We start from the raw sequence: 15,674 nt of genomic DNA on the forward strand, positions 1-15,674 counted from the left end.
AAAAATCATTTTAACCTAAATTTCACATATTCTGCGAGTGGAATGAAAGGGATGCAGATAATAATATAAGGCCATTATAGATCCCCAATTTCTATATCTAGTCCCAAACTTTTTCTTGAATCTAAGATATTTATATCTATCCACCTACTTAAACTTTTGGATGTAGGCATTCCCCTTGGGTATACAGTAGGCACCTCAAACTCAACAAATGAAAAATTGCAGCTCCCTCAAATCTGCTTTCTCTATTTTTCTTCATTTCTCCATCATTCTTCCATTTGCTTAGGCCAGAAGCCCTGAAGTCATTCTTCTCCTTTTTCTTAAATTCTACATACACGTTAGGAACAAATCCTGTTTGTTTTCCTTGGAAAATTTTCCTCAGTCTGAGACTCAGCATCTGTATCACTACGGTAGAGTATCCCTTATCAGAAATGTCTGAACTAGGAGTATTTTTGATTTCAGATTTTTGAATATTTGTATACACATAATGGAATATCTTGGGAATGATACACAAGTCTAAACATGAAATTCATTTGTGTTTCACAATCACCTCATACACAAATTCTGAAGATAATTTTATGCAATATTTTTGGTGTGGGGAGCAACTCGGACTAGACTAAGTTACTGGAATTAAGACTTATTCTATGCATCTGCTCTCCCACAATATGGCACTGAGAAGGGAGAAACAGCTTCTGCTCAGCTGCCTCCAGTTCAACCAAAAACTGTAGGACCTGCTCCTGATTGGAGGAGAGCAGCGTACTCAGCGTGTGGGTAGCAGAGTTAGGATTGGCGGAAGAGGACTATAAAGGAGGAGAGAGACGGCATGCACCAGGAACATCTAAGGGGAACACCTGTGCAGCCCCCGAGAGAGCCAGCCGGCGGTGTGCCGCTCCCCCGTGGAAGTGGGTGAAAGTGGCTAGGGGGAACCGCCCTTCCACGGAGGTGGAAGGGTCAGTAGCCAACCCGGGAAGAACCAGCAGCAAACCCGGGGAGGGCCGAGCAGACAAAAGAACAGCGCAGGGTCCTGTGTCGTTCCTCCACGAAGACGGGGAGTGACATAATGGTGCCGTGACTCGGATATGAAGCCTAGGCAGGGTTTAGTGTCGTTCCTCCACGAAGAGGGGGAGCGACATAATGGTGCCGTGACTCGGATAGGAAACCTAGGAGGGAAGAAATGGGAAGAAGTGGAAAATACCGGAGAGAGAGACTAGCAAAGAGCCTAGGGAAAAGCCGGACAAAAAAGGTGCCGGAAGAAGCTATTGAAAGCCTAGGCATAGACTTGGATATGGACTGTGGGAAAGAAGTTAGGATTTAAAGTGAAAGCAAGAAGAAATTTAGACTCAGATACGGACTGCAGGTTGAAAGTGAAAGTGAAACCTATAAGAAACTTAGACTTGGATAGGGACTGTGGGGAGAGGCCAGGAGAAATGAGGGAGGAATATTGTTGGAAGAAAACTTAGGGAAACATACTGGGTAGAGAAAAATGTTAGGGAGGATGAAGCCGCGAGTGCAGGCCGAGGCGGAGACGTAAGCCACCTTGGAATTCTTCAAGTCACCCCGGGGAGCAAGGGCGAAGATCTGGAACCAGAGGCAGAGACGTGGGCCGCCAGGTTGGAATTCGCCAGGTTAGTCCGGGGAACTTGGATTGAATGCTAGTGGCGGAGACGTAAGCTGCGCTGTGTGACTCGTGGAAGCCGCCGCGTGCAGAGAGAGCACGGGGCGTGAATAGATAGGGAACGCGGGGCTGGCGAGAGGCCGTGGTGCGGACGCGAAGGGCGTGGAGACCGCGGAGTGTGCGCGCGAAGCCGAGCCGCGCAGAGCCGGGAAGCCGCGCTGATGAGAGAGGTGCGGGCTGAAGCGGCTCAGAGCCGGGAAGCCGCCGAGAAGCAGCCTCGGGGCGGGCGCCGGGATGCCGCAGGGATAAGAGAAATAGAAGTATAGAAGTAAAATGAGAGAAATAGGAATGCTGGCAGATAGAAGTAAAATAGGAGAAATAGGAATGCCCGGAGATAGAGAAATAGAAAGGCCTCCCCACAACATGGCAATGAGAGAGCTTGGATTTCGTCTGCCTGATTAGACGATAAGTACCTGCTGGCGGCTAGCAGCTTACCCGCTGCAGGTCACCGAAGACAGGCACGTTATCAACACCAATAAGTCTCCCCACAAGACGGCAATGAGAAGGCTTGGGTTCGGTTTGCCTGATAGGACTTGTAAGCACCTGCAGGCAGTTCTAGCAGAGTAGAGCATGTGCTGCAGGGCACCGAACACAGGCACGCATCAGCGCCTAAAAACCTCCTCACAACATGGCGAAGAGAGGACCCGGATTCGGTTTGCCTGATTGGTAGGACTTGTAAGCACCTGTGGGCAACTCTAGCAAGCAGAGCAGAGTGTGTGCCGCGGGACACCGAAGACAGGTGCGTATCAACGCCAAAAAATAAAAAGAAAGGGGGATCTGTGGGGAGCAACCTGGACTGGACTGAGTTACTGGAATTAAGACTTATTCTATGCATCTGCTCTCCCACAATATGGCGCTGGGAGAGGAGAAAACAGCTTCTACGCAGCTGCCTCTTGCCAACTTGAGTGATGACCTCCAGGAGCTGATCCTGCTCCTGATTGGAGGAGAGCAGCGTACTCGGCGTGTGGGCAGCCGAGTTGGGATTGGTGGAAGAGGACTATAAGGGAGGAGAGAGACAGCATGCACCAGGAACATCTGAGGGAACATCTAAGAGGAACACCTGTGCAGCCCCCGAGAGAGCCGGCCAGCGGTGTGCTACTCCCCTCGGAAGTGGGGAAAGTGGCTAGGGGGAACCGCCCTTCCACGGAGGTGGAAGGGTCGGTAGCCAACCTGGGAAGAACCAGCAGCAAACCCGGGAAGGGCCGAGCAGACAAAAGAACAGCGCAGGGTCCTGTGTCGTTCCTCCACGAAGAGGGGGAGCGACATAATGGTGCCGTGACTCGGATATGAAGCCTAGGCAGGGTTTAGTGTCGTTCCTCCACGAAGAGGGGGAGCGACATTTGGTGCACCAGAATTTTAAATGAGACCCATTACATGAATTCAGAGGTGGAATCTTCCACTTGTGGTATTATGTTAGTGCTCAAAATACTAAAGTATTTCAGATTCCAGATTCTCATATTAGGGATGCTTGACCTGTGCTTCCAAGGTCAGTGCCACCACCATCTCTAGTGTCCATGCATCCACTCAGGTACATTTTTTTAAAAAGAATTATTTTATTTATTTGAAAGACAGAGTTACAGAAAGAAGTAAGTAGAACTAGAGAGAGAGAGAGGTCTTCCATTCACTGGTTCACCTCCTAAATGACCGCAATGGCCAGAGCTGAGTTGATCTGGAGCCAGGAGCCAGGAGCTTCCTCCGGGTCCCCCTCGTGGGCGCAGGAACCCAAGGACTTGGGCCATCCAGCAGGACTTTAACCTGCTGCACCACAGCGCTGGCCCCTCACTCAGATACTTTTATATCCTGTTTGCCACCTAACAGTCAGAGACCCTCTCAAGTCAGATCATGTCACTGTACCTGCTCAAAACCCCTATCACATTAGAGTAAAACCTGATCTACTGTTTGACTTCACTGCTTAGGCTTTGCTTTTCCTCCACTGCCCCCAGCAGCACTGGCCTTCTCAGACAGACCCCACCTCCTCCAACCCCAAGGCCTTACACTTACTGCTTCCTCTATCTGAAAGCCCTACCCCCCCACCCCAGCTCCCTCCCTCCCTTCACTCTGGCTTTTGCATAAATATGCCAAACATGCCTTTATATAAGAACACTCTTATCCTCTTCCCTGCTTTATTTAGTTTTCCAGTGTGTTTTTACTCTTTCATTATATCTGGATCCCTTAGTAATTTGAGTATTTCACATCCTTCTCCTCAGAACTGTAAGCTCCTTGAGGGCAGAAGTTTGTGCTAGAAAGTGACTGAGCCTGGTTTGGTGCTAACACAAAGTGAATGCTTAGTAAGTATTTCTTTACTGAATTAGGAAAGATAACAAGGGCAGAGATGGTGAACAGCTGGATCCTTCAACAAGGTTGTATTATTATTGGTAAAGATGAACCTGCTTTAGAGAAGACATGAAGTCTTCTGAAGAAACTGCTGAGTTCCTGGGGTGGGCATCTGGTGCAGGGGCTAAGATGATGTTGGAGAGCCTGAATTGATGTGCTGGGTGCACTTTTCATTCCAGCTTCCTGCTAGTGTGCACCCTAGGAGGCAGCAGGTAAGGCTCAAGTAGCTGGGACCTTGCCACCCACATGCATTCCTGGCACTTGGCTTTGCCCTGGCCCAGCTGAAGCTGCTGCAGGCCTTTGGGGACTGAACCAGTACATGGGAGAGCTCTGATTTTATCTCTCTGCCTCTAAGATGGCTGACCCATACATGAAAATGTCTAATATTTAGTAGTGTCATTTCAATCATTGGTCTACGATTCAAGAGGAATATATTCTAACATAACTTTTTTTTTGACAGGCAGAGTGGACAGTGAGAGAGAGAGACAGAGAGAAAGGTCTTCCTTTTGCCGTTGGTTCACCCTCCAATGGCCACCGTGGCCGCCGCCCTGCGGCCAGCGCACCGCGCCTATCCGAAGGCAGGAGCCAGGTGCTTCTCCTGGTCTCCCATGGGGTGCAGGGCCCAAGCACTTCGGCCATCCTTCACTGCACTCCCTGGCCATAGCAGAGAGCTGGCCTGGAAGAGGGGCAACCGGGACAGAATCCGGCACCCCGACCGGGACTAGAACCCGGTGTGCCGGCGCCGCTAGGCGGAGGATTAGCTTGTTGAGCCGCGGCGCCGGCCTCTAACAGAACTTTGACATCCCTTCCTATAGAAGCAGCAATTTCAGTTCACAATTGATCATAATGAAAGGACTAAGAGTCAAAGGGAGCACATAAACAAGTCTAGTACCTGCTAACACTAACCGATAGAATACATAAAGGGGAGAGTGATCCAACATGGGAAGTGAGATACTCAGCAGACTCATAGAATGGCAGATGTCCTAAATAGCACTCTGGCCTCAGAATCAGCCCTAAAGTCATTCGGATCTGGCTGAAAAGCCCATGAGAGTATTTCAGGCATGGAAAGCCAAGACACTCTGGCAAAAGATCTCTGTGAGCGAGATCCCAGTGGAAAGAACAGGCCTTCAAAGAAGGAGGTACCTTTCTCTGAAGGGAGGAGAGAACCTCCACTTTGACTATGACCTTGTCTAAACAAGATAAGAGTCGGAGAACTCAGAGGGCTTCCATAGCCTTGGAAACTCATGACTGGAGCATAGGGAGATTACTGATGCCATAGACAGGAGTGTCAATTGGTAAAGTCAACAACAGGAGTCACTGTGCACTTACTCCTCATGTAGGATCTCTGTCCTTAATGTGCTGTGCATTGAGATTTAATGCTATAATGAGTACTCTAACAATATATTTCACTTTGTGTTTCTATGGGGGTGCAAACTGTTGAAATCTTTACTTAATGCATACTAAACTGATCTTCTGTAAAAAAAAAAAAAAAGGAAATTATCAATTCCCAACTTGACTCTCACTGGGATTTAACATGACAATAGGTCTGATCTGATTTCATCATCATTAAAAAAAAATCATCTATTATTTTTCACTTTATGTTTCTGTGTGGGAGCAAACTGTTGAAATCCTTACTTAAGGTATACTAAGCTGATCTTCTGTATATTAAGATAATCGAAAATGAATCTTGATGTGAATGGAAGGGGAGAGGGAGTGGGAAAGGGGAGGGTTGTGGGTGGGAGGGACGGTATGGGGGGGAAGCCATTGTGATCCATAAGTCGTACTTATATTCATTAAATAAAAGTTAAAAAAAAAAGATTCATGGAGAAGAGATGACACTGATAATACACACATTACAATAATACCCCTTTGGACCTGAAATCATTCACTAATTTTCCCACTATAATTTATTTACTACCAAACTTTCCAATTCTGCTCCTATTTCAATTCTGAGTGTAGGCACCAGGAGTATCTGAGCGTAACGGGAGGCTTTTTTGTCTGTTCAGGTTGACAAGCCACTTGACGGTGGAAAGGATATCAAAGACTGGTTTGGCAGATGGGAAATAATCGGAGGACACTGTTTTTTCCTTTTATCCAGGTTTATTGGGAAGAAACACAGAAACCTTGTTTGCCTGGAGTTTTTTATGCTCCATCATGGAATCTACAAGTCTAACCTGTTGACCAGCATTGTGCATTTCCTCTCAAATGGTACTTCAATGTTTAATTTAAATAAGAATATTTGCAGAGAGTCTTTGATAACATTGACTGTAGAAGGAAATGGATGAAAACAAGAATAAAGAGATAATACCTGAATAATACTGGTATATAATGAGAGCTTCTGAAGCCGTTGTGATCATTTACAAATATTACACACAGAATTCGGAAGACAAAACTGCATAGCTTGACATCTTAATTTGTGAAATGAAAGTCTAAGATGTTTCCAAATAAATGTTTGAAAAGAAATAGAAAAGCAACGCAGTTGGGTCTGCTAGTCCAGCCTCTGCTCCATGGAAGGAGCGTGGTTCCACCCTCAGGAACATTCGGTGTGGGGCTGAGAGGGAAGCTGTGCAGCAGGTGGAGTCCACTCATGCTTCAGGGGCCATTCTGGTGTTTCACCGTCATCCTGGGGCCAGCAGGACCACACACAGAGCTCATCCAAAAGCGATCGATCTTTTCATTTCCAAAGTAGTACTTGAGCCACGCGTTGTTCAAAATTGTTGTTTACATAACATTTTGCATTCAATTACTCTGAAGTGAAGTGGGGAGTACAGTTATCCTAGGTATCCTGGAAAGATGGGTTCCAGGGCTCTCAGTGTCTACCAAAATCTGTGAATGCTCAAGACCTTTTTTTTTTTCTATAAAATAGTGCTATATTTGCATATAACTTATTCAGTTCTCCCATATATTTTATTTATTTAATTTATTGTATTTGTTTGACAGGCAGAGACAGAGGCAGACAGATAGACAGAAATCTCGCATCTGCTGGCTTATTCCCCAGGTGTCCAGAACAGCCAGCGCTGGTCCAGGTCACATCAGGAGATGGGAACTCAGTCAGGGTCTCCCATGTGGGTGACTACTAGAATTCATAGCCTTCATGGATCACACAACTTTGACTTCCTTACTTATGTTTCTAAAATGTAACAGTTTTATTGAGATATAATTCATATAACATACAATTCACCATTAAAAGTGTACAGTTCAATGGCTTTTAACATATTCACAGAGTTGTACAACCATCACCATCATTAGTTTTAGAACAATTTCATTATCCCCCAAAGAAACCCCATATCCATAATTAGATACCCCCTTTACTCCCTCCATCCAACTCCTGACATACTCCAGCCTACTTTGTCTCTGTGGAGTGCCCTATGAACATCGCATATAAATAAAATCACCCAATATGTGACATTTTGTGTCTGGCTTCTTTCACTTGGCATGATATTTTCAAGCTTCATCCATATTAGAGAATGTATTAATACTTCATTTCTTCTTACTGTCCAATAATATCCTACTCTCTGCATTTCTCATATTTTATTTATCCATTCATCATTTGTTAGACGTGTTTCCACTTTTTGGCTATTACAGACAATGTTGCTATGAATATTTGTGTGCAAGTTCTTATGTGGACTTCTTTTGATTTGTCATAGGTACATATGAGGGTACTTCAAAAAGTTTGTGGAAAATGGAATTCACAGATAAGTATATTTTGCCACAAAAAACCTGAAATCCATGACAGCTTTTTCATAATACGCATCTATATGAGCTCTTTGTTTTGCACTAAAATCAATTCTTCTTTTTCAATATTCTTTATAAAATTAAGCATTATTTATTTATTTATTTGAAAGGTAGGGAAAAAGGGAGGAAGAAGGAGAGAGAGAGCTTTCCTATTTTCTGGTTAACTCCCCAAATGTTTGCAGCAACTGGGATTGTGCCAGGCAAGGTTGGGAGCTGGGAACCCAGAGACAGTAGGGACCCAGCACTCAGCCATCATCATTGCCTCCGCAGGTGTGCATCTGCAGGAATCTAGAATCAGAAGCAGAGCTGGGTCTTGAAGCCAGGCACATGATAAAGGATGTGGTGTTCCAAGGAGGGTCTTAACTGCTATTCCAAATGCCCACCCCCCAAAACTAATCTTTTAACTGCAGTTTCCAAGAACTTTTTTGAAATACCCTCCTACTTAGGAATGGAGCTGCTGTGCCATGTGCTAAATCTCTAGTCTTTTTATGAACTGACTGCTTTCTTCCTTGCTTGTTGATAGTAAGGAGTCTTTCTTGGCTGGGTATTTTTTCAAAAGCAGCTTTTCTTCTCTATAGAAGCACCTTCACACTGGGATGCAAGGATATCAGGCAATGTCTTCAACAAATATTCAATTTCTGGTTGGTTACAGATAGCCACTTCCAGTAACAGAAACCAAGTGGAAAGCATACAATAACCTTGAGCAACTGCCTATTCCTTCTTCATAGTAGGTCTTTTTAGCAAGTTATGTGTGACAAATTTAATAAATGTGTGTAATTGCAGCTAACATCTGTTAAACACTGTAGATGGTCCTAGCAATCTACAAAGTATATTACATGCTTTTCATCTTCAATTTTAGACCCATTAACATATTTTAGAATCCTTACATTCTAGAGGATAAGATTTTAAAAAATCATAAGAATGCTGGACAGTCATAATTCTGTCTGTAGTGATGACTAGGTAGGGACAAAAAGATTTATCTTGAAGTAAGAAAAATTAATACAAAAAAGATGACCTCTCCTAAATGGAAAAATACTCAAAAGAGTCTCACTTAGATGGGCCAAACATAGATATTAACAGGAAGCAAGAAATGGAGTGAGTTATTGTCATTTCTTCTGGGTCTATGTACTCATGACTCTATCTGATGATGAACATCTTCTGTAAACACAGTTTGTTGCCAAAGTCTATGGAAGCTAATAAATATTAACATAAAATGAGGAACTGTTCTAATGGAACATTTTAATTGGGATTTGTTAAAAGTTTTCCTTTTGCAAAGTGCCTATCTGTTGCATAGTATGAATGTGTTTATCTACTGTATCCTACTTCAGAGAAAAAATGAGTCAACCTAGAGTCAAACGAACAAACAAGAAGCAAAACTTATGTGTTATTTTGTGGTATATTTGAAGCAAACACATTATATTCATCATAATAAGTGATGGCCAAATTATGGCCACAAAAGTTATCATTTATAAAAAATTGATAATTTGTATGGTAATGACACTTCCTATGAAAAGAATTATAATCTATGCCAAGGAATGTGAAACTAACCTTCCTCCTGGAAATAAAAACCAAATTGATGAATTTGCTTTAGTGTTTGTGTACAAAACAAATGAATGTCTAATTGAAGAGAGCACTGTGTTAATTCCAGTTTTGTGCAAAGTTTGTCATATAGGAAACTTCTCGTTTGAATCAAAATTGTTAAAAAATTTTAAAGCATTGTTATTTTCAATGAACTTTAAATTTTCTTTGGAATTGAAGGCCATGGGAAGAATCCCTATTCTATATCCTGCTTTAGTCCTTAAGATCCAGTTACCAGCTGTTTGTAATCATCTTCATTCCTCAGGATAGACAAGATCTTTTTATTTAGCAACCGATCCAGGAATTAGATTTCATCACACTAACCACATCTTCCTTCTCTGTATCATACTTGTATGCTTTTGGTCCTGAAAAGAAGTAAATGTAGCCTAAAAGAGACAAAGTTGAAAGCACAGTTACTGAAAATTGCTTGCAAATATAAAAACGTGAGGATTGGTAATTGCAAATTTCTTGAGGTGGCATCAAAGGGGAACTGGGTGTTTTTCAGGTGATAGTTAACTTGTCTTTTGCATTTCTCCACCTGTTCTAGACCCCAGCACCTCCCATCTTTTAGGCATTTCTCATCTTTTTGTTCCAGCCAGGATAAGAGCCTCTCTTTGGGGTCATCTAACATGCTGTGCTCAGGCATGCTTGATACTTCTGCCCAGGCTTTTCTCCCCCAGGAAGTTCCTCTCTTTTCTTTCCCTTTTTAGATCTCCAAGCAGTCTTCAAAACCCAGCCAACATTGCATGATGAAATTTCCAACTACTGCTTCCAGGTTTTCCTTTCAAGTCTTTTCCTTCTGAAATCACCCCTTACAATTATTGTAAAACCTATCATGTAATTCAGTAATAAGTAGGTAAATTGTCTTGTTTTCCAGTAACCTCTCCAGAGTTGGTTGGACAGGCATTTCCCCAAAGGTGCTAATCATTCCATTTGACAGAGGTCATGTCTGGAACTGTCTTTGCACTTCTGAACAGTGTCCAGCTCTGTGCTCCATATGCAAGAGTAATGTGTTGGCTGACTGATTCAAAAGATTCAACTAAATTTATTCTGTCAATTTCAGTTAAGCCTTCCTAGCTATATGTTAAATTTCAATAATTGAGTGATGGGGTGGGAAAAGGCAGTTAGGTTAAAACTATGCATATTTTAAAGACAAAAAAGGTAATCTTGACCTGAGTGAACTTTATGATCTAGGTGATTAATGGATTGAGATTATATTTTTAAAGATTTTCATTAATAGAAAACTGCAATGAAAGAACTTTTATAATTCTTCTTTCTAGTGGATAATCTGGTTAGCTAAACTTATAAAAGGACCACGGACCTAAAACAAAACCAATTGACTTCTGTTTGAAAACCTACTCTCTGTTGTGCAAATGCAGAGTCCAGAGTTCTTGCTATAATTTCCACCAAGGAAGTTTTTCTGGTGGAAACACTCACCATTTAATTCCATAGCAGCATCTATTTGGCCATTTACTCCTGAAAATTCTTCTTCAATACTCTTTGGATAGTCTTTTTCCATTTTCCTTTTTCGTTCATCATAGCTGGAAGAAGTATTATTTCATAAATAATAGTAATAAGAGGCTTTATTGGTTGTAGATGACATAGATATATTTAGCCAGAGCTGACTTATGATATTCTCTCATTGTCTCTGGATATCTTGGCTAACCAAAGCATTGAAAGTCTTTCATACGGACTTTCAGTCATTGGCTTAGTGCTAAATACCTATGGAGAAAGGACTGAGCTAATACTAATGAATGGATAAGTGAATGCATGAATAATCAGTAAATAAAAACCAAGAAAATCTTTAATAATTGAACACCTGTCTTTTCGATCAATTTAATTGAATTCCATTGCTTTTGTTTCCTGGAAAAATTATACAACTGACTGAATAGTTGATTGAATTTCTTTTTCTGGATCAGCAACCACCATTCGATGATAAGCCTGAGACTGCCTACCATCTCTTTGTGGTCTAAATTCTCCTTGTGCATGAGACTGTGACGTGTATAAGGCAGCATGCCTTTCTTGAGTTCAGCAGTAGGCAGTGATGACTCTCACCTCTTCAGTAGGACTTCATTTAAAGTACTAGAAAGTCCCTTCTTCATGAGCACAGAACTCTAAACGGGTGCATTCCCAGGTGGACACCACATTCTTTTCCCACCACAAGATCAGACAATTTCTCCTGGTACTTGGGCTACAGGGTATTTTCCTGTGGCAGTAGACCATGCCTACCATTGCCTGAGACATGCTTCTTGGGTGGCTATGAACAGACAGGCCAGGGAACCAATCTCTCATGAGACTGAACAGCAGTCAAACACCGAGAAAGAGTGCTCAGGCAGAAACTGAGGGGAGGGTTGAACTGCTTTGTGGAGTGTGGGGCATACGGGTGGAAGTTGGTTTTCCTAACATATGAACTATAACAGATTAATATTTCATTTAGACCTTTAATACGGATATTATTTAGATGGGGCCCACATAACTAACACAAGATTACCTCCTTTTCATTTTACCAAGAACACTGCTATCAAATGGTCAAAAACTCATTTAAACTTATTTTCATTGTCATTTCACAAAGAAAAGTAACTTTAGCACCAATAAGGGAGATAGAACATACGCTCAAAATAAAAGACAGTTCTCACCAATAACCTGTTTTTATGCTGACAGATTGCACTTCCAGTATTGATGATACTGCACTATTGTTATTATTTTGCTGTAAACTGGCAAAAACTCTGTGATGATCTAGCTCTCTGTGGATCTACACTGGGAAATTTATGTTACAGAGCAAAGAGCACAACATATATAGTCAGATGGCTTTGGGTTTAAACTTTTGATTCTTTATTTGCTGGCTCTGCGATGAGGAGAATGTGCTCTGAGCCCTGTGCCCTGATTTTCATGTCTGGAAAATAGTGGTCATGAGGATAAGAGATAATTTACACACACACACACAGAGAGAGAGAGAGAGAGAGAGAAAGAGAGAGGGAGAGGGAGAGGGAGAGGGAGAGGGAGAGGGAGAGGGAGAGGGAGAGGGAGAGGGAGAGGGAGAGGGAGAGGGAGAGGGAGAGGGAGAGGGAGAACCTGCCCATGTAGCACTCAGGGCAGGCCCAAGATGTAAGCCTTTGTAGTTTGTTTTGGCCCCAAGAAACATTAGCTCTGACCTCATATGAGGTAGAGTGAACTTTGTGATTTGATCTACTATCTCAAGCCATCAAGAAGCTTAATCTTTTATCTTAAAAATATTGTATCTGAATAACACTTTACAGGAACAAGCATGGTGGAGAAGAGGTAGGAAAAGGAAGACTAGAAAATGTTGGAAGTAGTCAGTAAAAGGTCTAATGACCCATTGAAGATTTGGCCAAGAGGATAAAATGACAGGAAATGATACGATAGGATGGGAGCCATGGGTATCCTGACTGACAAGAAACTAAGGGTGAGGAGAACTGGGAAGTGACTCTAAGTGGTAGATGGGAGGCCCTTTGGATTTGGATTCAAAGGACATGAAATAAATTAACCAAGTAAATTCTCTGACACTGTTTTTAGCTGTTTAATGGAGATAAGAAGTACCAGCTTCTCAAGACTGCAACGAAGGCAGATAGGAGAATGAGAGAATATGAGAAAATACCCATCAGGATTCGGGACACATAGTAAGCTACGAATAAATGTTAGTTGAATTTGAAGAATAAAATCGTATTGAGAATCTACTAGGTAATAGGTAACAGCTCAAATTATTACATGTGTTTTCTCATCAATGTGAAACCTATGTATCAAAAATAATAATCTGTAACTTATTACCTTTATGGGTGTTTGTCTCATCATTTTTTTTTTTTTTTGACAGGCAGAGTGGACAGTGAGAGAGAGAGACAGAGAGAAAGGTCTTCCTTTGCTGTTGGTTCACCCTCCAATGGCCGCCACGGCCGGCATGCTGCGGCCGGCGCACCGCGCTGATCCGATGGCAGGAGCCAGGAGCCAGGTGCTTTTCCTGGTCTCCCATGGGGTGCAGGGCCCAAGCACCTGGGCCATCCTCCACTGCACTCCCTGGCCACAGCAGAGGGCTGGCCTGGAAGAGGGGCAACCGGGACAGAATCCGGCGCCCCGACCGGGACTAGAACCCGGTGTGCCGGCGCCGCTAGGCGGAGGATTAGCCTAGTGAGCCGCGGCGCCGGCCTGTCTCATCATTTAATATGGATTGAAGTGTACAGATATTAAACAAATCATTGCTGACAGTTATACTTTGTGATACTGTATTAGCACAGATATCTGATGTAGTCTTTCAGATAGATCTTATCACATTTGTGAAGACATATTAAAGTGCTTGCACGTCTGTTGAACCTAACATGTACACTTAGAGCTTAGATTTTTCAGGCATTCCTTGTGTTTTGACTGGGATGATTTCTATCAGCTGTCAATGGCATAACTGACTCCGTTCTGCGTCCTCTGAAGTACTAAGTGGGGTGGTGAGTTGGCTAACAGACGCTTAACAGGAACATGAGGAATGCTGGCAAAAGGGGAACTTCCTGATGAGGTATCTCAGATGTAAGTTTCGTGAAGCTGACCTTTCCAGTGTGGGTCAGGAGAGACAACGACAGAGCAATCTAGAATTCCTTTGAAGGGAGTAGCTTTTAGCCAGGAATCCCACAGCTTTCATGCAAGAAGGGACTTTGTGATCTACACTAGAGAAGAGCAGTGGGGAATACGATCAGGAACAAAAAGAGGGCAGAAAAGCAAGCAGTTGCCAAGTACCAATCCAGATGAGTCAGAAAACAGGATTATACCAGAAAAATGGCCGTGAGAAAACTCTGGGACTAAGAATTTGTTAACAATATGGAAAAGTATCAATGGTATACTATGAAGTAGAAAAATGTCAGGATACACATTGAACTATTTCAAAATGAACACTCTTCCAAGTGAGAAGGAGAAAGTGTTAAGATGCTGCAAATGATTCATTAAAAGATGCTGCAATTGCCAGTGACTGGAGAGATTTCTTCCCCTTTCATATTTTCATATGATGTTCTTGGCTCCTTCTTTCTGGACAGTCTCATGCTCTCACGTGGCCTCAGTTACCACTTTATCTCAGTTACCAAATTATCTCTCTAGCCTGAGTTTTCTTTCACTCAAGACCTGTATGTCAGCTCTCTTCTGAACATTTGCATCTTAGGTCTCACCAAGACATATGCCTTGTGGTTTGTTTTGGCCCTAAATGAACATTAGCTCTGAACTAGTATTAGGTATGTCAAACTCCACATGTACAGAATGGAACTTCTCTTTTTCCTCTTAATTCTCCTTCACTTCTCAAGCTTAGTATTTTGGTAAATGACAAAATAAAAAAAAAATGACTCCCAACTAGTCAAGCACCAAGATCTCAATGTTCTAATGCTTGAAGAACAATCAAATCTTCACTTTTCCTCCAAAGTTATAATCTCTGGAAGGATCATTGCCATAGTTCTGTCTCAGCCACACAACACACTCTGTTTAACAATTCAATTATTTTTTAGTATACTCATGGAATTTTTTAATATACTCAGGGAATTGAGATCCTATCAGCATAATCAATTTTGGAACATCACCATTGCCCTCAAAAGAAATCTCATGTCTTTTAGCTATCAGACCTCAACTCCCCTTCCTCTATTCCACTCAGCTCTAGACATTTACAAAGCTACTTTCTGTCTCCATAGAATTACTTTTTCTGGACATTTCATAAAAATGGAATCATATGTGTTAATTTTTAACTTATTTTATTTCACTTAGGAAATGCTTTCGAGATTCGTCTATATTGTTGTATATACCAGAACTTCGTTCATCTTCATGGCTAAGTAACATTCCATTGTAAGAATTTGTCACATTTTATGTATCCACATAATACAATGTAAATTAGGTCGTTTTGACACTTAGACATTTTAAATAATGCTTCTATGAATATTTTTGTACAATTTTTGTGCAGCCACATATTTTCATTTCTCTTGGGTAGCTCTCTAGGATTAGCACTCTGGATCAAATGGTATTTTAAGTTTAACTTTCTGAGGAATAGAATCCTGGTATCCAATGTGGCTGTAGTAATTTATGTTCTCACGAGTGGTGTATAAGAATTCCAACTACTTGATATTCTTTCCAACACTGTTATTATTTGAAAAAAAATTTTAATTTTAGCATCTTAGTAAGTATGAAGTTGTATCTCTTTGGGGTTTTGATTTGCATTTCCCTGATGACTACTGATGTTGATCATCTTTTCATGTACTTATTGGCCATTAGTATATCTTCCTTGGAGAAGTGTCTGTTCAAGTCCTTTGCCCATATTTTATTTGGGCTATTTGTCTTTTTATAAACAAAGTTGAAAATCTTTTATATATATTCCAGATGTAAGTCT

At 42.0% G+C, this 15,674-nt stretch overlaps 1 protein-coding gene across 1 annotated transcript in view; it reads right to left on the reverse strand.

Moving 5' to 3' along the window:
• Nucleotides 1-9,201: 9,201 nt before the first annotated feature.
• MMP20 (matrix metallopeptidase 20) overlaps nt 9,202-15,674 on the reverse strand; it is a 44,459-nt gene continuing 37,986 nt past the window's right edge. Inside the window, exons 9-10 of the mRNA XM_002708568.3 lie at nt 10,757-10,860; nt 9,202-9,705 (exon numbers count right to left, since the gene is read on the reverse strand). Of these exons, the coding sequence (XP_002708614.3) occupies nt 9,605-9,705; nt 10,757-10,860 (205 nt within the window). The 3' untranslated portion in view covers nt 9,202-9,604. The remainder of the gene's footprint in view (nt 9,706-10,756; nt 10,861-15,674) is intronic.

This window comes from Oryctolagus cuniculus, chromosome 1 (assembly GCF_964237555.1).
Source record: "Oryctolagus cuniculus chromosome 1, mOryCun1.1, whole genome shotgun sequence".
NCBI lineage: Eukaryota > Metazoa > Chordata > Mammalia > Lagomorpha > Leporidae > Oryctolagus > Oryctolagus cuniculus.